The sequence below is a fragment of the Amphiura filiformis genome, chromosome 17 (genome assembly GCF_039555335.1).
Source record: "Amphiura filiformis chromosome 17, Afil_fr2py, whole genome shotgun sequence".
Lineage (NCBI taxonomy): Eukaryota > Metazoa > Echinodermata > Ophiuroidea > Amphilepidida > Amphiuridae > Amphiura > Amphiura filiformis.
In genome coordinates, this window is record NC_092644.1 from 36626906 (window position 1) to 36651836 (window position 24931).

The 24931-nt window shown below is 38.0% G+C and overlaps 2 protein-coding genes and 1 non-coding gene across 3 annotated transcripts; 2 read left to right on the plus strand and 1 right to left on the minus strand.

The window, feature by feature from the left end:
* Window positions 1-351: 351 nt before the first annotated feature.
* On the plus strand, window positions 352-4437 carry LOC140137190 (cytochrome P450 2B5-like). Its single transcript, XM_072158842.1, has 4 exons — window positions 352-464; window positions 1380-1741; window positions 2067-3008; window positions 4253-4437. The coding sequence occupies exons 1-4, from the start codon at window positions 352-354 to the stop codon at window positions 4435-4437; spliced, it is 1602 nt and encodes a 533-aa protein (XP_072014943.1).
* Window positions 4438-4506: 69 nt separating this feature from the next.
* Trnat-cgu (transfer RNA threonine (anticodon CGU)) lies at window positions 4507-4580 on the minus strand. The gene has a single exon. It is a non-coding gene; the product is annotated as a tRNA-Thr (tRNA).
* A 7286-nt stretch (window positions 4581-11866) lies between these two features.
* On the plus strand, window positions 11867-24136 carry LOC140137725 (NXPE family member 3-like). Its single transcript, XM_072159488.1, has 5 exons — window positions 11867-12086; window positions 13394-13585; window positions 16345-17135; window positions 17684-17742; window positions 22031-24136. The coding sequence occupies exons 1-5, from the start codon at window positions 11967-11969 to the stop codon at window positions 22825-22827; spliced, it is 1959 nt and encodes a 652-aa protein (XP_072015589.1). The 5' UTR covers window positions 11867-11966; the 3' UTR covers window positions 22828-24136.
* Window positions 24137-24931: the final 795 nt, after the last annotated feature.

Sequence of the window (24931 nt, forward strand, 5' to 3'; positions counted from 1 at the left end):
CTTGAGCTAGCTCTGCGATGTTGTAACATGCGATTATGAAGAGTCTTGACAGGTTTGCTCTCCAGAACAGCGTACCCCGTAGACCACTCCGTTGATCCTTCTCTTGGGCTGTTTGTCCTTGGTATGTACTAAGGACTGGCGGATCGTGTTAGTGGGTTTAAAGTGAGTGGTGATCCCGTGGTCACGATAAATTCTTTTGAGTTTCTCAGGTAAGTCCCCGTGATGTGAGATGGTAATGCTTGTTGTTCTCCCCGTCGGATCCGTGGCAGTGGGTTTGGAGTTAATATCCTTGTTCTAGGCCTTGTTTATGACCCAGTCCTGGTAACCACAGTTACCCAGCGTTTTACAAAGATGTTGATATTCAGCGATCTTGTCGGAGCCTTTGGTGATGATCGACTCAGCTCTATGGAACAGGATATTGACCACGCCGAGTTTCTGATTGAGCGGGTGATTGGAACCAAATTGTAAGTACTGGTCCGTGTGTGTCTGTTTACGATAAACAGGCACAGTAAGGGAGCGACATACTTCCACAGACATTAAACCGTCGAGAAAGGCAAGTTTGTTATTTGACAATCCTTCCTGTGTGAACTTGATATGGGGATCAATTTGATTGATGTGGTTGAAAAAAACTTTTAAGTTCATTGAATTTAATTATATTGAATGTATCATCCACATAACGATACAATCTAGATCGCGCTATACCGGGACAGGAGACCCATAGCTATGCATTGGTACCAAATATAACGGTATATGATGTTTATAATTGAAATTTAGGGGTTGCAACCCCCCTTCGTAGTCAGTTTTATAAAATATGGCTCAGTAGTTCTAGGGTTAAGCTATTTTAATTTATTTTATTGTTAAGCTACTTTAAAAAGTGTTTCTTACTTTGAAATCAAGAGGTTATGCTTTCCAGCCGTTGTTTGATATTTTCTTGGTGTTACGTTCTTAGCTTTGCAACTTGCTATACATCACGTTGTATTCAAGTGTATGTTTTATTATATTATATATTCTGTAATTGGTTTTAATTATATAACGCGCTTTAAGGTTCTTGCAAATGCTGTACAAATCTGTGTCTATTATTTTACGCGAGTGTGAGTTGGGAAGTTGGGACTTTATTGAGTCGCGCAGCAGCAAAAAGGAAATAATTTTTGCCAATTGTAAGCCGAACAAACTTTAGTCAAATTTGCATTTTGCATATCTAGGCTTGTATCACTATTTATACAATGCTATATAGATCAACGGTCAAAATGTGTCGTTTCTAGATTAATGTGATTAAAATATGTCTGTCATTCTGTTAGCTGATGCAGCCTTACTATGCAAGAGTGCATGGTCTAAATTGGCCAATTCTGATTCACGTTATTTTCTATTCGTATCTTCAGACCCCTAAAAGTCAAAATGGCCCTAGGTTTAACGGCGTTGTCATCTTTTACTAACATTCTTCTGGTCGTCATCATTGTGACCGTGTTTTTCTTCTTCTTCAAAAAGAGCAACTTACCGCCAGGACCATGGACTCTAATTCCTTACCTTGGATTTGCTCCCAACATCGTGTACGCGCAGAGCAAGGGTGAACCACTCTACAAGTTTTTGATGAAGCTTGGTAGCAAATATGGACAAGTATTTTCGTTTACGGCATTTGGGACACCTGTCGTGGTTTTGAATCAATATCAAGCAATACGCGAAGCTTTTCAGGACGCTAAACTAAGTGATAGAGTGATGAAAATGAAGATCTTTGGCAGGCATTGTAAGTAGCGATTGCATTTTGTTTATTCCATTCGTTGTACCGTCAGTAGTTTAGATTAGTGCGGTCACGATGTACGAATACCACTGATGTCACCACTTGACCAAACACCCTTCATGATGGTTCAATGTGGGAGGCCCACTACTTATTAGACATCTCCACGGCACCTATAAGGTGATAAAATTTAAGTTTCGACATCATTAAGTGGCTATTACTATTTCATATTTGAGTTTACACTGGAAATATTTTCTTCAAACAAATTTTATGTAAATATTTGAGTTTTTGTTTATGTTGCAATGAGGTATATTTTCTACTATTTTTTCCGTAGTTATCAAGTGGGATGACATGAGACCATACCGAACATTTGCTCTGGCATGCTTCCGTCAATTTGGAATCGGTACATCACGCTTTGAAGTGTCTATCATTAACGAAAGCACTTATCTTATCAAGGAAATAACCAACCTCAAAGGCCAACCTGTCGATCTTACTTGGCATTTCAATAATGCTGTGTCAAACATCATCTGTAAAGTCGTTTTTGGGACTCGATTTGAATTATCCGACGAGCGAATTCGTCGTCTTACGCATCTTTTGAATCGTCACACTGAACTGTCGGGTAATACTGGAATACAAGTACTTAGTCCAATAAACATTCCAAGTAAAGCGAAACAAGAATTTAATACAAATGGTAATGAGTTATTTGCATTCATAAAAAACATGATTGAAACTCACCGTGAAAACTTTGACCCCGATAACTTAAATGACGTCATCGATTTGTGTTTGAATGAGATACGACTTCACAAATCCGATGATCCTAATTCATTCCGCCATCCAGATAATATGGCCGGACAAATTTTATTTCTTTTCATTGCGGGTACAGAAACGACTTCAAATGCACTTCGATGGGGCAATCAATACCTTGTCCGATACCCCAAGGTGCAGGATCGCATACATCGCGAAATCGATACGGCAGTCGGTCGTAACCGGTTACCAAAGCTGGCTGATAAACCTACTCTCCCTTATACACAATCCGTTATTGCGGAGCTTCATCGAATCATATCACTTGTACCACTGTCTGCATTTCATGTAGCAGGGGACACGACAACTTTCCGTGGCTACACTATCCCGAAGAATAGCGTAGTGATTTCTAACTTGTATGCAGTGATGCATAGCTCTGAAATATGGGGAGATCCAGAAGAGTTTAGACCAGAACGCTTTTTAGACGTCCATGGTAACTTTCGAGAACCGGATGAAGTGATTCCATTTGGAATAGGTAGGTATCAAATATCAGCAAGGTCGGGGTATTGTTTGTAGCGCAATATAAACATAACCAAGATGAAGGCCACGATGGTATCATAGCTCTTATATGCCCATTCAGAAATATATTATCGATTTTAATTCATCAAACATTCGTTAGAACTTAAACATTACTGGAAATAGAATGGCAATAGATTAAATAACGTAGATATGTTACATACAATATTGTACGTCTAATAAAAAATCTGCATCAGGGGCGTAGCAAGAGCATCGGGGGCCCATGGACAAGAAGCAAAACGGGCCCTTTTAACCAGGGTGAAATTTACCTTTTTGGGCCCTGGGCCAGGCCAAGATTTGGGGGCCCCGAACTCACACGCCGAGCGAGGAAGGCATGTGCACTCAACTTTTGGTTTACGTGTAATATGAGAGGGAGACTAACATATTTTGTTCCGATGTTACTACTATAGGACATTTGCGCGCAAAGCACGTGAAAAAAATTCAATTTCAGACTATTTTAGCCCTAAATCAACATGAATTTTGCTATTTGAATGCGCGCGAAGCGCGGAAAATTTTACAATTTGCCCTATTTTGGACAAAAGAAACATGCTGTTATTGGGGTTAAAAGAAAGATGCATAGGGCAATTTTGAGAGTCCTGGACCCGGGTCCATCTGGCCCAATGGTAAATTCGGCCCTGCTCTCCATTATCAGCCCTTATTTAATTTTCGCTTTTGTGCTCGGGGCCCCTGAACCCTCGGGGCCCATGGACTTCGTCCACCCTGTCCCCCCGCTTGCTACGCCCCTGGTCTGCATACTGCTTAACAAAGGTGACAAGTTTTGAATGTTAATGATTTGTATGATTATCCGGATGAGCAAATCACTGAACGAGCCTTTATTAGATCGCAGTAGCGCAGTGATTATTCGTGCGCTACGCACAGGCACAACAACACAGGGACTTTGCTGCTTCAAGAACGCTCACCCTAGACATTCCACAACCATCGCAACCAGGATTAGCTCCGCGAGTTTCGCACGGCTTACAACGAAACAATTAGCAATAAGTTCCTTGTCCAGGGGAATTTCACGCGAAGCCAAAAAGTGTATCCAAAAGCTAGCCGAATCGTACTATAAATAATTTTATTCTTTTGAAACGTTAATATTATTATGCAAATATATAAAGTTACATGTTATGTTATATTTTCATAGGCCTACATTCTCTGTGTTTTGTAATATGATAATATTTATTTTTATATTTTCGATTTTAGGGCGCCGTGTTTGTCTTGGAGAAGCTCTCGCCAGACAAGAACTCTTCATCTTCTTTACTCATCTTCTGCATCAGTTCAAATTTGAGAAGACATCTGAGAACGCACCGATGCCTACCTTGAAACCAATCGATGGTGTTGTCACACACCCAGAACCGTACAAGCTTAGGGTCATTAAACGTGAATGAATGAATAATAAACATAATTTTTTCACCAGGTTCGCCGTCGCAAATAATATAGGAGACAGGTAGAAAAGGTGATCCCGTCTGGGAATCGAACCCAGGACCTCAGGTTTACGAGACCTGTGCCTTAACCACTGGGCCACGGGATTCATGATTAGGCTGGTTGAAATTCGAACCCATAAGCGGTCACTTAAACTTATCTCCTCCCGACGGCGAACGGCGACGGCGAACCTGGTGAAAAATTATGTTTATTTATATAATTTCCGTCGATCATGCCACTGTTTTTCCATGTAAGTTATCTTCTCTTCGTAGTTTAATTTCTATACTTATAAGGAATTACGTACCATAAGGATAAGGTATGCGGACTTAATTTACCCCAGTTCACAATTCTGTAATTATAACATATTGCATGTTCTTAATAATTTAAGACAAGTTGGAGGGGAACACGATCTGGCGGTGTTTGCATTTAAATATTGGGACAAATAAAGCGGACATACAAGAGGAATGGTATGGGTTCTATAAGGTAGATCCCAAGGCTTGTTTTTATTAGGGGTGTCATTTCCGTTTGCACATTTCTTGGGAGGGGAAACGCCAAAAACCTTCGTTTTGATATATTATTGGCCTTAACTCAGGAACCGCAAGACATAATACTTATGGAAATATAAATGTTATTATTGGTTTACTAATCCTTGCTTGGTTAATTCCTATATATAAGATCAATATTAAGAAGTTTTGATAAAAACGTAACTTTAACATGTCCATTCTTAGCGGTTGATCCAAAACACAGGTCCGTATCTTATGGAAAGGTTGGTAAACAAAAACGATTCTCTTATAAACCATCTACGCACAGTTTCCACCTCGATACACCTGAGCACACATTTTTGTCCAAGAGCTTCCAAACAAGCAGTGCAATATTGTCTCCACACAGTCTTTGATTACACTACACGGTTGAGTGCATAGCTGTGCGCCCCAAATGCAGACAATGATATAAAACTGGTCAGGAATATTTGCTGATCCGATGAGCCCAAAGGCTTGGCAATATTACGTGCACAAAATGACTTTAAGGGTACATGCCCATGAGTTTCATTCAGAGGCGTGTTTGTAAAACGGCACAGCGCATTAGTAAAAAGAATAAAAAATACTAAAATTTTCACCGGGGTTCGAACCACTGCCAATTTCACTGAATGCTAAAGATGCCTATGCTGTGCCACGGTGACTGTGGTTAACATTCGGCGATTTTCAAAGATATACATATCAACACGTTTCTAGTGTATTGAAAATCATTTTGATTTTGATTTTGGTAGGAATACGGTCATAGAAAGACATATGACTCTACTTGTCTGTTTGTTTTCATTTAATACAAATTAATTTTGATGAATTGAACTGGTACAACTCTTAGCACTCGTGATAAACGACGATTAATTTAGTAATAATAAAATGAAAACGCTGGGTCATTCACGACGTCATTTGTAATTTATGTCAAAACCTGGGGAGGACCACACACATCCGTGCTGCATGTATACGTGCTCAATCGATACTCAATGATCCAGACAATAGCGTTTGAATATACCGCCCTGCTTGACACATCTTGTCACTTGCGGGAAGATATACTATAGGCCTACCCTAATAGCTTACAATAGATACCCCACCGTAAATAGCTCTGTTCGTTATCTCGCTGTGCTAGTTTATACACGCAGCGTACGGACTTTTGAACCATATTTTGTTCAAAAATGATAGGAAGGGACTGTTTTCAGCTAAAATGTTGGTTATCAGCAGATGCTTAATGATACCGGGAAGTGTTGCAGAAAGGTAAGCGTACTCTTTATTTATTCAAAATATGTATATCAATAAATTTAAATTTGAAATCCAAAAAGTAAATGTCAGGTCAAAATTCTCACCTTAGAATTATTGTGAAATAAAATCAAACCAAATTTAGGCTCCGCAAACAACGTCCAATTATTCCCATTGGTGTTTGCTACACGTGCATATAATAAATTATGATTTGGGGCTAATTTGAGAAGAGTTAATGCCTCGAGTTTCAAAATACACCGAGTGATGTTTTTGATCAAAAACATCGACAATTCAAGACTCTGTAAAAACAAATCAAGAATTTTCTGGGATAATTGCAACTAAGTGCAATGAAAGTTATGATCTAAGCTACCAGATGCATCATTAATTTCCTGACTATGATATTTAGTTGTGGGAAAAGATTACTTTAATGTTTTGGCGGGATTATTTCCAGCCAAAAATTTCAACCAAAAAGAGCATGTAGCCTTAAAGAGAAAATATGAACGACGAAATTTTTAGATTATAAAGAACACGACCTCACACAGGACCCCGCACAGGACTCCCATGTGCGATCTGCATAGCAACTCTGACCAAATCTAAACAAAGATATTCATCAAATTACACATGTTATATCTCGACCACATCCAAAATAACTCATCTGAAGGATCTATACCATATTCCTGACAGCCTAATATCACTTAAATTCATCCAAAACGCGATTTATGTGAAATATTTGGATTTTTAACAGTGATTGGCTCACGGTTGATTGATTGATTGATGTCGCGCATGGGCAGAAACGCCCATATGTGACGGGTTTCCTTCTCTGCACCAAAAATCAAGTTTAAAGGGATACTACGCGATTTGGGGGTAGGAAAATGAAAAGGGGATTACCTAGATATAATATTATGTGTTGGCTTGATTTACCAATACCGTTTCAATATTAAGAAATTATGAAAATAATATTTTTACACTCCTTACACCCTATTCAACTGATAAGCTCTCACTCATGCATAACAACTGCTTACTCACACACGCTAAAACACCCCTACATACACCCCATACCCACCCTACACTATGAGACACACCCGTCGCACGTGCACCCCCAGTGATCCACATCTCCACATCCCACCAACACCCCCCTCCCCTTACATACCACGCAGGCACATACAATATAACAAAGTATTGCTATTAACATTATAATTTGTAAAAGTATATCGGGTTTTTAACCAAGTAACTAGCCATATTCTTTCTCTAGACTTTACTACAACTGCAGACAACATTAGAACGGCTGTGTTATCGGTAGATTTTAAACGACAACCAAAAGTGTTGGTATTTGTCATGAAAATATGGACTATTGCAGAATATAGTGTTATTGTAACAAAGTTGTAACAATTGCGAATGCTTTTGCAAAGAAGAACATTAAGAACTTACCTCAAACGTCTTATGTAGTCTGCATATTCCGGTTCGGATTGGTAATATCCAAATAGGTCAACTTGCCCCACGAGCTTTTTTGGGGTCAACGTTTTTGCTTTTCAAAGTAACATAATTCGCTAATGAAAGATATTTCACAACTTTCTGAAGCACATCATATAGACGAATCCAAATACGCGCATTCCTACACCTGACTAGCAGCCTTTAGTTGGGTCCCCGTCGGCTACAATGCATCCAAAATGTGAAATGATTCGGCCGTGGCGGAAATTTTAAACTGCATTCCATCACCCGTTTTACACCTTCCGCGAAAACACAGGTAGACAAAAGAATGACAACACAATACAGTTCCAACAGTTGTGCAAATAAAAGCCGCCTTACACCTAGAGAAGGTCGAGGAGGGTTAATAGAATAATACAATAGAGATAATTCCGCAGGTAACCACATCGCATCTATTCATAGATGTACAAATGGATGAACAAAAGGACTATGTGTGAATAGATGCGACCTCTATTGTATATATTATTCTATTAACCCTCCTCGTCTTTGCATCTTATCCAGTTGTTAGGCGGCTTTTATTTGCACAATCGGGCGCTCAAAACCCCAGGTTGGTGCTAGCGGGAAACCAAAGATGGCCGACCAAATCCTGACCATGACTTGGCTCGTTGGATTCGTCTATAGGGCTATATCATAGTTTTGTCAGAATTTTGATTTTAATTGCACCATTTTTCAATTCCGACTACCAATTTTGTCAAAATCAACTCGCGAATGTACCCATGTATGGGTGATTTTGCAAGCCACAATAGATATATCCATGGAGCTAATATAGAAAGGAGAGGAACTAGATTACGTAACGCCTATTGTTCCTTTGTGCCTATTTGAGTTTCCGAAACGCTATTCATCGAGAGGTACCTTTTGTTTGAGACAAAGGGCTTCCGCCATTAAATCGGTAACTGACCTGACAGCGTATTAACGCTATAATAGGCAGGCTACTGTCAATAAGTGATGAAACGAAAGTCACGTGAAAGCGTGTACACAAGCGAGAGGTACCCTTTGTTGTAATCCAACCAAGGGTGTGCGTGAGTTGTCGCATGCACACAAAACAGAGGTTCGCCTACAATACAAACCTATGTGCGCTCATTTGATTATACTCAGTGAACACGCTTTGCTCTACCATTTCGCTACGGACAGTTCAGCAGCATAGGCCATGATGCACTTATGGTCCATGGCAAGCCCGATTCGACCTTTGTGGCATTAAACCCAGTTAACAGGAAATTAATCCAGTAAATCGATTCAATAAAGCAAATAAGCTCATGCATTCGATCACTAACGGCAACCAGCTTCGGTCGATTACCCCAGCTGCAGCGTGTGTAAACTCTAATTTGCATAGAGGCTGTACGTGAAATTATTGATTGGCTCCAAACAAAGGATTTGAACCGGTGCACGTAATCATGGCGCAGTGCAGTCCATTCAATCAAATGTTGTCATCAACCTATTTGATCGCAGTGCATTGTTATGTGTGTGAGACGAACTGTCGCGGTTGATTGCAATCAAACAAACGATGTCTTATGTATTACTTTGTTCCGTGATGAAAATCGTGATGTTTTATTTAATCACTCTCGAAAAATGTATTTCTTTTGTAGGCCTATTACTTTGTTTTGTGATGAAAATCGTGATGTTTTATTTCATCACGCTTTAAAACAAACGATTTCTTATGTATTACTTTGTTTCGTGATGAAAACCGTGATGTTTTATTTCATCATCACGCTCTAAAACAAACGATTTCTTATGCATTATATTTGTTTTGTGATGAAAATCGTGATGTTTTATTTCATCACGCTCTAAACAATAATTATAGTTACATGCATTTCAAGAAAAAATCTTATTAAAACGGTAGGCCCTATGTTGTTTAGAAAAAATGTAGAAAGTGATGATGATGATGATGTCGATGATGATGATGATGATGATGATGATGATGATGATGATGATGTCTCCAAAAGTGTCCTGGTTTTTATCTTGCCCTAAATCGTGCGTATCTATTAATAAGGCACTTCAATAATCAATAATCAGTCCCGTGACGGCCTCCACTAACTAGCTACTAACTTGGGTTATGGGCCCTGATTTTCATGTTCACTGTCACTTACTCATCAGCGAAGTACGACCCTTTGTCAATTACCTACAGTACCAAATTTCGGCATACTATTTAAAAACTCATCATGATGATCGAACAGAGAGTACTTTAAATGTAGCTTGTACCGTTTTCGTGTGGCATTCTTCAGAAGTGAGCGGTCCGTTTACCAAAATTTTCGGTCAAATCTCCATTCAATTAACACGGGATTTGGCTAGCTATGCCTTGCCCTCACTCACTGTTTTACCAAAGTACGAATATTTCTGAACATCTAACCTAGCTGTAATTTTAGGTCATGTTAGAGAAATATATTTGCTAGAAGTTTTTGAGAGTACTTTTAATATTGGCCGGTTATTTTTCACACATTGACGTTAACTAGGCAAATGCCTATCCTTTTAACGTGGCACGATTTGTAGAGGTCACAGCTCAATGGTGAGAGCACTGTGTATTGTGTATAGGAAAACGGACAGTAACTGCAGTATGCAAAGCACAGATATTGGAACACATATCTGTGGGCAAAGTCTGCGCTCTGTGAGCGTGTTTATAGTGAATATACCGCATTTTGAGTATACAATAATCCTTGTATATGTACCGATACCCTTGCTGTTTATAGTGAGACACAGTTACCGCACAAATTATATACCAACTAACATTATCTTACATTTGTAATGGCCCCGAGGTCACACAGGGAATGTGTAAATATTGTAGCGCGATCCGGGAGCGCGATATATAAACAGCCCATTCAACAATATGATCATGGCGGCAAACATGTAGCTTCTGTTTTGATAACTATTGGGGGTGAGAATCGTTCCGAATGTCCTGCGCGCATTCTACGCATCATGAAGAAGCTCCTACTTCCGGTAATACCGCACACAATTTATACTGGTGTGTTTATAGTGCAAATATCTCACGGCAATATCCTTCGGTTGAGAAGGATATCGAGGTACCGTACATACATATACTGCTAGTGTTTATAGTGGGCAAGTATCCGGATAATTTCTGACCGGATAGAAAGTATACCGCAATGTACCGCACATCTGCTCCCACTATAAACACGCTGCATGTGGCGGATATAAGAATCTACACAATGTTTGCCAATATGCCTACATATAAGGATTTGAAGTAATTATGATATCGCTCCTACTGTAGTATTCTTAAGAACATTAGCAGCGGTCCACATCGTGTTTTATCATAATAGGCATACCATAATAATTTACATTAGCACCGCGTATATAGGACTGGCAAGCGAGTCTACCCTGGACCTCAAATGTGATATAATTGCTAATAACTCGAGAAGCATATAGCCAAAGCAAATATATAATACTTGTAGGCCTGTATTAAATATAATTGCAGACCAACCGATGCAGCTCGATATGACCAACGTATGAATAAAAGCATCTAACAATAAAGTCGCCCAATTAAACAGCTGTAGGTGTCGATCGCACGACTTCATGAATATTGATTGGCAACATTTTCCAATATGTCAGCGCTCAAATCGGACACAATAGAACAACGTTGGAAATATCGATTATTATTGCTGATTATAATTATTAGAAATGAAGTATTGAGTCGGACATTTTGGCAGTCGGAAGTGAAAAAAAAGTAAGACCAAAGCGGATATTCTGACAATACTATTATATATAGGTGGGAAAATCAAAAATCTTACACTTAGAGAAATAATTTCATGCCTAATTTTAACACCAGCATTTTTTTGTTTTTTAAAAAAGGTATAGGCCTATACATGTATCATGTTTATATCCGACATTACTGAAGAAAAAAAAATTTATTTGACCAATTTTTTAAAACAAAAAGGTGTATTTCTGAATTATGCTAATTTCAACACGTATTGATCGACTTTTAGCACGACTATGCATAACAATAGAGGATGGTCAACTGAGTATGCGTATCATATATTCACGGCGTCACCTTTACATAATGTGTGCTGAACCAAAATTAATTAAAACATGTGATCCGATTTATCACACCTGATAGTTTCAAACGATATTGATTTATATTAGATAATCGAAATCAAATTAAAATATATTGTTATGTGGTTTGTTTGGTATCAAGACATGTTTTACGGCGGTTTTATTTGGATGTAAAGACTGAACCATCAATTAGGTATCACACAATTTTATTTGCCACAAATATTTCACTTAACGTTCCTTCTCAAGCGGACCTTTAAATTAATATGAAAACATTGCAAAGGGGTCATTTTAATGGCCATATCTGTGGTCTTAAACTTGACCGTCTGATTGGACTTATGATATTTGCCTTATTCGGCTATTCGATGATAATCCTGAGCATGAAGGTAAGTTGATAAAAGTGACAAATGATCACGTGGCGATATTTACCACATAGTTTTGAAATCCCAAAATTCTGTTTGCACAGAAGACGAAGTATGTTTTTAAAAAGACTAGACGTTGATAGCACGTTGATATATGTCGCAAAACATACCATTGGTCTGTTTTAGACCTAATTTAACCCTGTTTGGGCCATTTTAGCATTAAAATGTAAGATTTTAGTACAAAGCCGTATTAATGCTGAGAGCATGAGACCAACAATAAAGTCACGGTATTATGTACTTATTTTAACTTAGATTGAATTTTGTTTGATCGCGAACTGCGTCAAAGTTCAAAGCTAATTAATTCGAACATTGTCTTAGTTTATAAATCAATCAAATCATATGTATATATATTGTCCGCAGGCGGCCCCTGGATCCCCACCCGTTTGAGCTCGAGCTTTGCGCTCACAATAATTATAAGTACCCGCAATCTATTCTTCCTGAGAAAACGGTCTAACCATGCTAATCAACTACGCAGGAACAAAAAAAAAATCCGCTCTCCCAGTGGCTCATCTGGTAATGGCGGGGCAGATGACTCATGATAAAAGACCTCGTTACAGTCGGTTCCGATCAGCCCGATTGTTGGCTACATTTGCCTGTCCTGTAAAAATTCCCCGACCAGCTATCTACGGCGACTCCCTTCGTTCACCAGGTCACTTGTGCGTGCCTGATCGAAGTTTCGTCAGCGTTATCTCCTAGATTTCAGCTGTTAATGCCTAGATCTGCTTGACATTAAAAAAAAAACCACTGCTAAACATGGACACTGCCTATAAGGACGTATTAGTTAATTGCCATTAAGGGGGTCTACTACACCCCTAGATAAATTTGTGTCTAATTTTGCATTTTTCTCAAAAACTAATAACACAGTGGTAACAAAATTTACGTATATTATGGGGGCAAGGAATCCAATTACTACACTGGATTTTCAGTGACCCAAGACAAGCGGTTCGTTATTTATGATAAGAAATAAGGTACCGCTATGATGTACCTCTTTTCTTATCATAAATAACAAACCGCTTGTCTCGAGTCACTGAAATTCCAATGAAGTAATTGGATTCCTTGCCCCAATAATATACATAACTTTTGTTACCAGTGTGTTATTATTTTTTGAGAAAAATGCAAAAATAGTCACAAATTTACCACAGGGTGTAGTACCCCTATAAATTTAGATTCAATTGGGAGATGTACTTCTGATTTCATTAGATATATCGCGTCTAGATGGTCATTATGTGAGGAAGACACAATATAACACCATGATGTTTCGATTGTTTTAGCTAACAGGTTTTGCAATTCCAATAGAAATTAAAAGTATCGCTATGAAGCAGCTACGACAAGAAGATTATGTGGCAATTTCCGTTGACAACCATCCACTGATGGAATTGGCAATTAACGGACACATTGGAACTGGGAATGAACAAGTTGTTGCTTTTGAGCGAAATAAAAGCATCGAAATGAAGAATGAACAAGTAAGAATAATGATAGAAAAATTATAATCTACTATTAAGGCCCTGTATCCATAGGCTGTTCCCTTGTGGCGTGTGCCCTTGTTCCGTGTTCACTTGTTCCCATGTGACGTGCCATACAGACAACGAACCGTTGTTTTGCTTTAATAGTGGCCGTATCCATAGTATGGATACGGCCACTAAGCAAAACAAAAGGTTCGTTGTCTGTGTGGCAGGTCACATGAGAACAAGTGAACACGGAACAAGGGCACACGCCACAAGGGAACAGCCTATGGATACAGGGCCTATAGGGACAAGCGCCTAGTCAATCTGTGTCGTACATTGTTAAGGGATAGTGTGTTGTAGATGACAGAATATCTAGCATCCCATGTTTAGAAACATGCAATAATATTCTCCAGTCAATTGCTAATAAAGGATTCTGTGTTCCAGGCGATACAACATCCAACACCCATGTTTAGAAACATGTAAGAATGTCCTCCAGTCAATTGTTAATAAAGGATTCTGTGTTCCAGGCGATACAACATCCAACACCCATGTTTAGAAACATGTAAGAATGTCCTCCAGTCAATTGTTAAAAAAGAGTTGTGTGTTCCAGGCGACACAACATCCAACATCAAATGTTTAGAAACATGTAAGAATGTCCTCCAGTAAATTGTTAATAAAGGTTTCTGTGTTCCAGGCGATACAACATCCAACGTCCTATGTTTAGAAACATGGCGTCGGCAGAGTGCTACACTATCGTAAGTGCAGTTTGGACAGTTTTACAGTTTTTAGCGTAGCCGTTTGTTTCCAAGGGAATGTAAAGCAATTTGATTTTAATAATATAAACTATACAAATGGTGTTAAAGTTAATAAATCGATGAATTATTTACTGATTTAGATGTCGTAAGTGCCACATACGATAGTGTTACACTCAAATTGAAATGAGTGTAGAGTGCAACACTATCGTATGTGCCACATAGGGTAGCATTCATTGCTAAATTAGGATATGAGTAATATCGGCTCAAATATCCAATATTTTGTCATTTTATGTTTCTTAACAAGTATTAATTTATTTTGGCATATAATATTAACAATAGCAAGACACCTTTTGCCGTAATGTTATCTCTCAAGATTTATTACTGAATCTAAAACTAAAAACACCGGATTTATCGTCTCTATCACCAGTCATGGGAGCTATGAACTTAGCCAGCATGATGACAACGCATACAAACGTCAGCGTCACAGCCAATGATGTGTTAGAGACTTACACTTACGATGGTGTAGCATTCCGTGATTTTGTTGTTTAGGCCTAAAAGTAGCGTATGTGGCACATACGATGGTCTTGCAGCAAGTGAAAAACAAAATTAGCGTGCAAGACTATCGTAAATGGCACATAGTCTTGCATGCATTAATTAAAATGACATTGCACTTACGATATTTTATTTTATTAATTAAAAAATAATTAAGCAATTTTGAAACTTAGAAGCTGGTTTAAAATGTGCGTTTTTATATGGCCTTCCATAATTCGTCAAAATCTTATTTTGGCCAAAAATGTCACTTACGATAGTGTAGCACTCTGGCGATTGTAAGAATGTCCTCCAGTCAATTGTTAATAAAGGTTTCTGTGTTCCAGGCGATACAACATCCAACATCCCATGTTTAGAAACATGTAAGAATGTCCTCCAGTCAATTGTTAATAAAGGTTTCTGTGTTCCAGGCGATACAACATCCAACATCCCATGTTTAGAAACATGTAAGAAAATGTCCCCCAGTCATTTATTAATAAAGGTTTCTGTGTTCCAGGCGATACAACATCCAACATCCCATGTTTAGAAACATGCAAGAATGTCCTCCAGTCAATTGTTAATAAAGGATTCTGTGTTCCAGGTGACACAACATCCAACATCCCATGTTTAGAAACATGCAATAATATCCTCCAGTCAATTATTAATAAAGGATTCTGTGTTCCAGGTGACACAACATCCAACATCCCATGTTTAGAAACATGTAAGAATGTCCTCCAGTCAATTGTTAATAAAGGATTCTGTGTTCCAGGCGATAAAACGTCCAACATCCCATGTTTAGAAACATGTAAGAATGTCCTCCAGTCAATTGTTAATAAAGGTTTCTGTGTTCCAGGTGACACAACATCCAACATCCCATGTTTAGAAACATGTAAGAATGTCCTCCAGTCAATTGTTAATAAAGGATTCTGTGTTCCAGGTGACACAACATCCAACATCCCATGTTTAGAAACATGTAAGAATGTCCTCCAGTCAATTGTTAATAAAGGTTTCTGTGTTCCAGGCGATAAAACATCCAACATCCCATGTTTAGAAACATGTAAGAATGTACTCCAGTCAATGTTAATAAAGGATTCTGTGTTCCAGGCGATAAAACATCCAACGTCCTATGTTTAGAAACATGTAAGAATGTCCTCCAGTCAATTGTTAATAAAGGATTCTGTGTTCCAGAAAGTGCAACTTTCAAAATCCGACTTGAAGCCACTCAAGCGCCCATAACTCGACCAAATGATATCGTAGAGCAACAAAAGAGGTATCAAAATGCGCAGGAGAACAATGCGCTTTATATACATTAAATAAGTTTTTGCTATATATTTCAGTTCCCGATATATCTGACCATCTATAATCGTTTCGATACTTTCTGGGTTGAGTTTACAATGTTATGATAAGGGGCAAGCGTCCTTCGTCATGTTCATAGTCTTCCTTGGTAAACACGTACACTTATTCATCCTTTCCAATTCTTTTACCTTTATTCAGATCAATGGGATTATTGATGGAATAAACAAATCACATAAACAACATCTTCAACAACAAAATATGTCAATTACTAGTGGTGAGATACCGGCTTGGCTTATGAACTCGTCACCCGTGCGCATAAAAATCCCTCCGCTTCGTACAACATACGCTAAAGCATTCGCTGACTTTAATACGACTTCCAGTGTGACAATGGATCCCAGCACATCTTTCTACCGCATAATTAATCCGAAACCGATTTACTCCCTGTGTGATGTGCTGGAGATACAAATTATGGCCCTTGATAAGAATAAAATGTACAAAACTACTGGAGGGGACTATTTGTTTGCAAAAATTCATTCTAACGATATATTGGCTAGTGCAAATCCCGAAGACGGCGTCATAGATCACAACAACGGCTCCTACACTGCACGATTCAAGTTACGCTGGACTGGAAGAATAAGTATTTCTGTATTTCTAATCTATTCAAGTGAAGTTATATCAGCACTAAGGCGTGTCAGAGATTATTATCCAGCACGTGGGGCCTTTGATGGAATCTTTTGGAAAGACGGAATTAAGAAAGTTTCACCTTGCCATGTAACACCATTGTTTTACGTGAAATCATTGGAAAACACTTCTTACATTGCCGAGTTTTGTAATTATACAGATCCACTAACTGGAGCTCCATGGTTTTGCGCAAAACCTGCCTCCTTTACGTGTTCATCTTATCGATACACCGCAGCAAGCACAAATATGCGGGACAAAGACACATTTGAGACATTATTTAGTCCCCTGGAAAAGAACTTATTGAGAAAGTGAGTATCAATTTAGAAATGGCAAACACAGCCTTTTAGTCTTTGATGCACATAAATATATTTGCCGCATAGATTTTAAACATGTGTTAATACAATGGAAGACAGAGATAAAAAGACTTAATCGCGTCTGCCGTCATCTGTCAATCAAACTCGTGCACGGTTTGTTTACAAGTGTCGTGATGATATGGGGATTATGAGTTGCTGAACGCGGCGGTAAAACCGGGCGCCTTATTGTTAATGTTGCACCTTCAAACATACAAACCATCTCAAAAGTTAGGTCTTTATATATAGAAGAAAACTTTCTTTCGCAAAGGTACCATGTCAACAATACCTAGAAAAGTTGCTTTTTGCCTCATAAAAGTATGTAATTTTTCGCCATATTCTGCTATTCCTTTTCTTCGATCGGCACCAAATAAATCGATCTTCCTTTTACGCGCTATTAACCAATCAAGGATCGTAGGGAATTTGATTGACAGTGACGTCAGACGCCAAAAAGTCTTTTTATCTCTGTCTTCAATAATAGGTCTTACTCTCACACATTATTTCAGATCAACCAAAATGCAGGAGGTCAATAGTCGGAGAGTGTCATCCATACACGTAAAATCAGGTACATGTTATTTTTGTTCACGCAATGAACTATAATCCCACTTGAACCCATACCTCATATGCACAGTTTCATGATGCAGTCATGTCTACAGTAGAATTCATTTCGACCTTTGCAGGACTTAAACCCCATTAAAAGCTATTAAACCAAGATAACACTCATTGAAAACAGCTCAACTGATTAAATCAGATCTTCTCTGGTTGTGCATATGTGTCTGTTTTATATGTGCGGTATAGAAATGAGCTGGTATTATAGCTTCAGTTGGGTAACCGATTATAAAGGAAACGCAAGGAAACAATGGTATGTAGACGCTTTGTTCACGAAATGAGACAATGGTCTGCTTTTTGTTAACCAGCATTCTTGAAAATGAGCAACATAATGATTGCTGACTTTTAAGTCAACAATCATTATGTTGCTCGGTTTGGAAATAATTTCTTCATATTTTTTGGTGTTATCTGTCGTTTACATATCCTTCCTAAAATACCAAAGTACGAATATTTCCAAGACATGTTACAAAACTATATTTCTAGAATTTTAGAAGAATACTTTTAATATTGGCCGGTTATTTTTCACACAGCGACGTATAGGCAATGTATTATTACCTATAACATACACTAAAACACCAAAGTACGAATATTTCCAAACATCTAAATTAGCTAAAAATTTAGGACATGTTACAAAACTATATTTTCTAGAATTTTAGAAGAATACTTTTAATATTGGCCGCTATTTTTCACACAGCGACGTTAACTAGGCAAATCCCCATACTTCTAACGTACGCTATTTGTAGAGGTCACGCGTCAATGGTAAGAGCACTGTGTATTGTGTATAGGAAAACGGACAGTAACTGCAGTATGTATCCCTTACATAATCTGTATCTTGAATAGCTCTTGTAGTCCACCAACCTTGTAGATAAAAGGCTAGGAAATAATTAGAGAATAAACGATAGGAATTTTTGTTACCTAGCCGGGATCCGGCTAGGTCTTGTGATCCTATCGGATCTTTCTTCTTTCTGGCCGGGACACCGGCTAGGTCTTGTGATGCTATCGGATCTTTCTTCTTCTTCTTTCTTCTGGCAACAAATTTCAAAATGCTTCTTCTCCTACATGTTACATCCTACAATGACGTCACTTGCACATATGCATCGGCTATATCCAGTGTCTATAGGATATTCACAAATTTGTGGTCAAAGGTCATTAAGGGGTCATTTCCGGTATAAAACCAAATATCTTCAAAATGCTTCTTCTCCTACATGTTACATCCTACAATGACGTCACTTACACATATGCATCGGCTATATCCAGTGCCAATAAATTATTCACAGAATTTGGGTCAAAGGTCATTAAGGGGTCATTTCCGGTCTGAAAGCTAAAAATATTCAAAAATCACTGTTTTACAAATTACATAGCAGAGTGCTGTCATTAGCACACATGCATTGTTACCAACCAGGGTCTTTGGGGTGTCTACAGTTTTGGGGTCAAAGGTCATTAAGGGTCGCTTCCGGTCAAAAACCAAAATCATCAAATATGTTCTTTTTTTTTTATCTCAAAACGTAACCAGACCAGAGTTGCATAAACTTCATATATGCATTAGTGTTACCCGATGTGTGCATGGTATTTTTATTTTGTTGGTCAAAGGTCATTTAGACGTCATTTCCGGTTTTAAGCTAAATAACTTCAAGAATTTTTATCTCCATAATTAAGCATAGCAGATTTTTTAAATTTAAACTGTAACAATGCATTTTCGTGGTGTATGTGAGGGTTTTTTTGTATTGGGGTCAAAGGTCTTTAAGGAGGTCAAAACGTCAAATTTGCAAAAAATGTTTAAAATTACGAAAAAGTAGCTATATCTCAGCCTATGGAAGACGGATAAAGCCCCTACATGCTACAGTGATGCACCATTATTGGTATGAGATGTCCATCAACTTTACGACTGGCATTTCCGGCTCCGGCTAGGTCCAGATCTGTAACCAGATCTAGTTACCTAGCCGGGACACCGGCTAGGTCTTGTGATGCTATCGGATCTTTCTTCTGCTTCTTTCTTCTTCTGGCAACAGATTTCAAAATGCTTCTTCTCCTACATGTTACATCCTACAATGACGTCACTTGCACATATGCATCGGCTATATCCAGTGTCTATAGGATATTCACAAATTTGGGGTCAAAGGTCATTAAGGGGTCATTTCCGGTATAAAACCAAATATCTTCAAAATGCTTCTTCTCCTACATGTTACATGCTACAATGACGTCACTTGCACATATGCATCGGCTATATCCAGTGCCTATAAATTATTCACAGAATTTGGGTCAAAGGTCATTAAGGGGTCATTTCCGGTCTGAAAGCTAAAAATATTCAAAAAATCACTGTTTTTACAAATTACATAGCAGAGTGTTGTCATTATCACACATGCATTGCTACTAACCAGGGTCTTTGGGATGTCTACAGTTTTGGGGTCAAAGGTCATTAAGGGGTCGCTTCCGGTCAAAAACCAAAAATCATCAAATATGTTCATTTTTTTTTAGCTCAAAACGTAACCAGACCAGAGTTGCATAAACTTCATATATGCATTAGTGTTACCCGATATGTGCACGGTATTTTTATTTTTTGGTCAAAGGTCATTTAGACGTCATTTCCGGTTTTAAGCTAAATAACTTCAAGAATTTTTATCTCCATAACTAAGCATAGTAGATTTTTTGTATTTAAACTGTAACAATGCATTTTCGTGGTGTATATGAGGTTTTTTTTGTATTGGGGTCAAAGGTCAGTAAGGAGGTCAAAACGTCAAATTTGCAAAAAAATGTTTAAAACTACGGAAAAGTAGCTATATCTCAGCCTATGGAAGACGGATAAAGCCCCTACATGCTACAGTGATGCACCATTAATGGTATGAGATGTCCATAAACTTTAAGACTGGCATTTCCGGCTCCAGCTAGGTCCAGATCTGTAACCAGATCTAGTTCTTTCTTTCTTCTGGCAACAAATTTCAAAATGCTTCTTCTCCTACATGTTACATCCTACAATGACGTCACTTGCACATATGCATCGGCTATATCCAGTGTCTATAGGATATTCACAAATTTGGGGTCAAAGGTCATTAAGGGGTCATTTCCGGTATAAAACCAAATATCTTCAAAATGCTTCTTCTCCTACATGTTACATCCTACAATGATGTCACTTGCACATATGCATCGGCTATATCCAGTGCCTATAAATTATTCACAGAATTTGGGTCAAAGGTCATTAAGGGGTCATTTCCGGTCTGAAAGCTAAAATATTCAAAAATCACTGTTTTTACAAATTACATAGCAGAGTATTGTCATTAGCACACATGCATTGCTACCAACCAGGGTCTTTGGGGTGTCTACAGTTTTGGGGTCAAAGGTCATTAAGGGGTCGCTTCCGGTCAAAAACCAAAAATCATTAAATATGTTCATTTTTTTTTAATCTCAAAACGTAACCAGACCAGAGTTGCATAAACTTCATATATGCATTAGTGTTACCCGATGTGTGCACGGTATTTTTATTTTTTGGTCAAAGGTCATTTAGACGTCATTTCCGGTTTTAAGCTAAATAACTTCAAGAATTTTTATCTCCATAACTAAGCATAGTAGATTTTTTTAATTTAAACTGTAACAATGCATTTTCGCGGTATGTATGAGGTTTTTTTTATATTGGGGTCAAAGGTCATTAAGGAGGTCAAAACGTCAAATTTGCAAAAAATTGTTTAAAATTACTGAAAAGTAGCTGTATCTCAGCTTATGGAAGACGGATAAAGCCCTTACATGCTACAGTGATGCACCATTAATGGTGTGAGATGACTGATCAAAGGTCAAAGATTAGCATTTCCGGCCCGGAACGCCCGGCTAGGTTCAGATCTGTTCCCAGATCTAGTTTTTACTGTCCTCTACCGTGTGAGAGACGACAGGCAAGATAATGAAACCATTTGTGAAAATTAGAATTCAATGTGTGAAATACAGTAATGCTGACAATGCGGAATGAATTTAGAAACTAGAAAAAAATCGAATTAATTTATGAAATTTCTTATATCAACGACTCGTTGACAGGTCGCACCTTCCCAAATACTGTGCTAAGATATGCGGCATGCTTACCTCAACATGCTCAAATAAAAGAAGAAAATAAAAATAAGACACATTTTCAACCTGATACATATATCTTAATGTGTTAGAATTTTCTTTTTGATTGCAAAATCTATATCCACAATTCTTTAATTTTCCTTTACGTGCAAGAATAACTTTTGTTAAAATATTATATTTCTTTTGTTATTTCACAGAATCGTCCATCACCATATCACGCTGCATGAAAAACACACTTCTGGATAAGAGCGTGACCGACCACATCGGTACCACTGGATTTTACTTCAAGGATACCTGGATTTCTTTAAACCGCCCAACACTTGTACCAAGTCAACGCAATATCACACAGTGTCTTAAAGATAAAACTGTAAACCTTTTAGGAGACTCCACAATCCGTCAATGGTTTAAGTTTTTAATTCAAACAATTGAACCAAAATACGCAATATCCAAACAAATACTCCAAACTGCTCGTTTTTCAATGGACCATTGGGATAATCGACATAATATTTCGATTAATTATCATCATCACGCTTTTCCCATTGTTACCATGTATACATCAACAAATGATCTACATTATGTCGCTAATATGATCGACTCGTTGCCTGCAGATGGGGTACATACTGTTTACTTCCTTAGTGTAGGGGCACATTTTACTATCACAGATATGAAATTCTTCCGCGGACGTCTGCGCGCTATCAAACGCTCTATTGTAAGATTACACGAAAGAAGCCCTGATACCATGGTAGTGGTGAGGTCTGCAAATACACGGAAGGATGAGGGACAATATAACAACTGGTATCATGACCAGTTGAACTCCTTGTTGTTTGAGGAATTTGTAGGCTTAAATAATGTTGTTGTAATCGACGTTTGGTCAATGACACTTAGCCACTACAGCGGCTGGAATATTCACCCTGTTAATGTAGTTGTTAGGAACGAACTTGCAGTAGCGCTTTCGTACATATGTCCTGATCTTGTTTTGACCGAACACGTTTGATTAATTTAAATTAAAAGAATAACGGGTCCTGGATCCGGAACCTGACTTCAGTCCAAAATCAAAACCACAAAAGGGGTAAACATAAAAGAAAATATCAACAAAATTGTTGCACGGGGTTGTAGTTCAAATTCAAAATCAAAATCAAAGCCGCAGGGCCGGCATGCCCGAGGCAGGCCGGCGATTCTCTAAGCACTCCAAGTGGGACCCCAATATATGGAGCCCGCAGGGATGGAAAGCCAGGTGAAACCTAAAGCTCTCATGCAATTTCTTGCCTCTAGAGCTGATAAAAAATTCCCACTCAAACGACAATTAACTTGATTCTATCCAGTTTAGGACATGCTAAAAAACGTTGTTAGAAAGCATACAGCTAGCAAGACTTGTTTTGCCAGCTGTATGCAGGTTGTTTATCAAAATAATACACATTTCTGGAATCTGTTTCTGGCTCCTTCATCAGTTGCACTGTAAAGGTCTAGATTTCTCTTATGATCCACGCTTAGAATTTAACATAAATAAATTTGATGCGTCGAATCTATGTACCTTTTCTGGATAGCAGGCCACGTAAAGGTTTGTAGATGAAACATTGGGTAATAAAAATGTCGTTGTTATGTATGTACGCATGAAAAAGAAGCTACAAAATATATTATATTGCGTTTTTCAGAATTGATTAGATTCAAGCATCTTCCCACTTGCATGCCGAGAGCCGAATAGATGCAATTGGCTAGTCGTCTTTAAAGAAGTAAATAAAGATTTAAAAAGGAAAAGAAAGCAAGGAGCAGAGTGGAATCCTTATTGCCTCATCGTTTTTCAAGCCATTACACAGTCCTGCTTGCATCCGGAACCTAAAGCGCTCCACAGACTCCGAGTATTGTACGTACAATATTGTATGCAACATATCTACGTTATTTAATCTATTGCCATTCTATTTCCAGTAATGTTTAAGTTCTAACGAATTTTTGATGACGAAAAATCGATAATATGTTACATGTAATATCTAGTAGAAATATATTATCGATTTTACGTCATCAAACATTCGTTAGAACTTAACAGTCATGCAAGATGAATTATACACAGTGGGCTATTGCAGTTGGCCAGCAGACATTAATTTTAAATGGGGTTACTGCATGGGTTATTTCATTTCAATATACACCCCATTTGTGGAGATTAAGGTCACGTCTTCCATAGGGGTGTATGGATTTCAACTGAAATATCCCAATAAGTTGTAAAACTACTTGTATTGTTTTGCAAAACGACATATTTGAACTGAGCCATGGCATTAAAGCTATACAATGTACGATCTTATAATATGAAATTGGGGTGTGTTTTTTTTTCAAACTGTCTGTGTTCATCCAAGCGAGTTTTGAGGATTCTGGCACTTTCCCCCACATAAGTGGATGTGCATTCCTTAAGCAGTATACATACTTTTTATTGTACGTAAAATATTGTATGTACAATATGTACGTTATTTAATCTATTGCCATTCTATTTCCAGTAATGTTTAAGTTCTAACGAATGTTTGATGACGTAAAATCGATAATATATTTCTACTAGATATTGCATGTAACATATTATCGATTTTTCGTCATCAACATTCGTTAGAACTTAAACATTACTGGAAATGGAATGGCAATAGATTAAATAACGTACATATTGTACATACAATATTGTACGTACAATACTCGGAGTCTATGGAGCGCTTTATATATACAACCCCGCACTTGTCGAGCTTATTAATAGCTTTGTCCTAATAGGTGCCACCAGAAACGACCTTAAGCGCGCTTCAGACTCCGAGTATTGTACGTACAATATTGTATGTACGATAAAAAGTCTGTATACTGCTTTAGGGTGTTCTGTGGCTTGACGTAAGTGCTGATGCCATTGGAACGGAACAGTCTTTGCAAGGACTCAGTGACCCCTGCCACATAACACATTGCCTCTTAACATTTCCAATAACGGCTGAACATATGGATAAAATCAGCCGCTTCTTTTTTTATATATTAGTAAATTGTGATATTACAATTCATATGTATATCAATTTCATGAGAAATATTAGGCCTAAAAAATAAATACATAATTTGAGCTTAGAATTTCATCTGAGACTAGCATA

Excerpts from the sequence above, each read along its gene's own strand:
- LOC140137725 (XM_072159488.1), top strand. The coding sequence starts at position 11,967 with ATGAAAACATTGCAAAGGGGTCATTTTAATGGCCATATCTGTGGTCTT. Across the intron at positions 12,087-13,393 it reads TGATAATCCTGAGCATGAAG|CTAACAGGTTTTGCAATTCC; the intron begins GTAAGTTGATAA and ends CGATTGTTTTAG. Across the intron at positions 17,136-17,683 it reads GAAAAGAACTTATTGAGAAA|ATCAACCAAAATGCAGGAGG; the intron begins GTGAGTATCAAT and ends ACATTATTTCAG.
- LOC140137190 (XM_072158842.1), top strand. The coding sequence starts at position 352 with ATGTTGATATTCAGCGATCTTGTCGGAGCCTTTGGTGATGATCGACTC. Across the intron at positions 465-1,379 it reads CGGGTGATTGGAACCAAATT|ACCCCTAAAAGTCAAAATGG; the intron begins GTAAGTACTGGT and ends TCGTATCTTCAG. Across the intron at positions 1,742-2,066 it reads GAAGATCTTTGGCAGGCATT|TTATCAAGTGGGATGACATG; the intron begins GTAAGTAGCGAT and ends TTTTTTCCGTAG.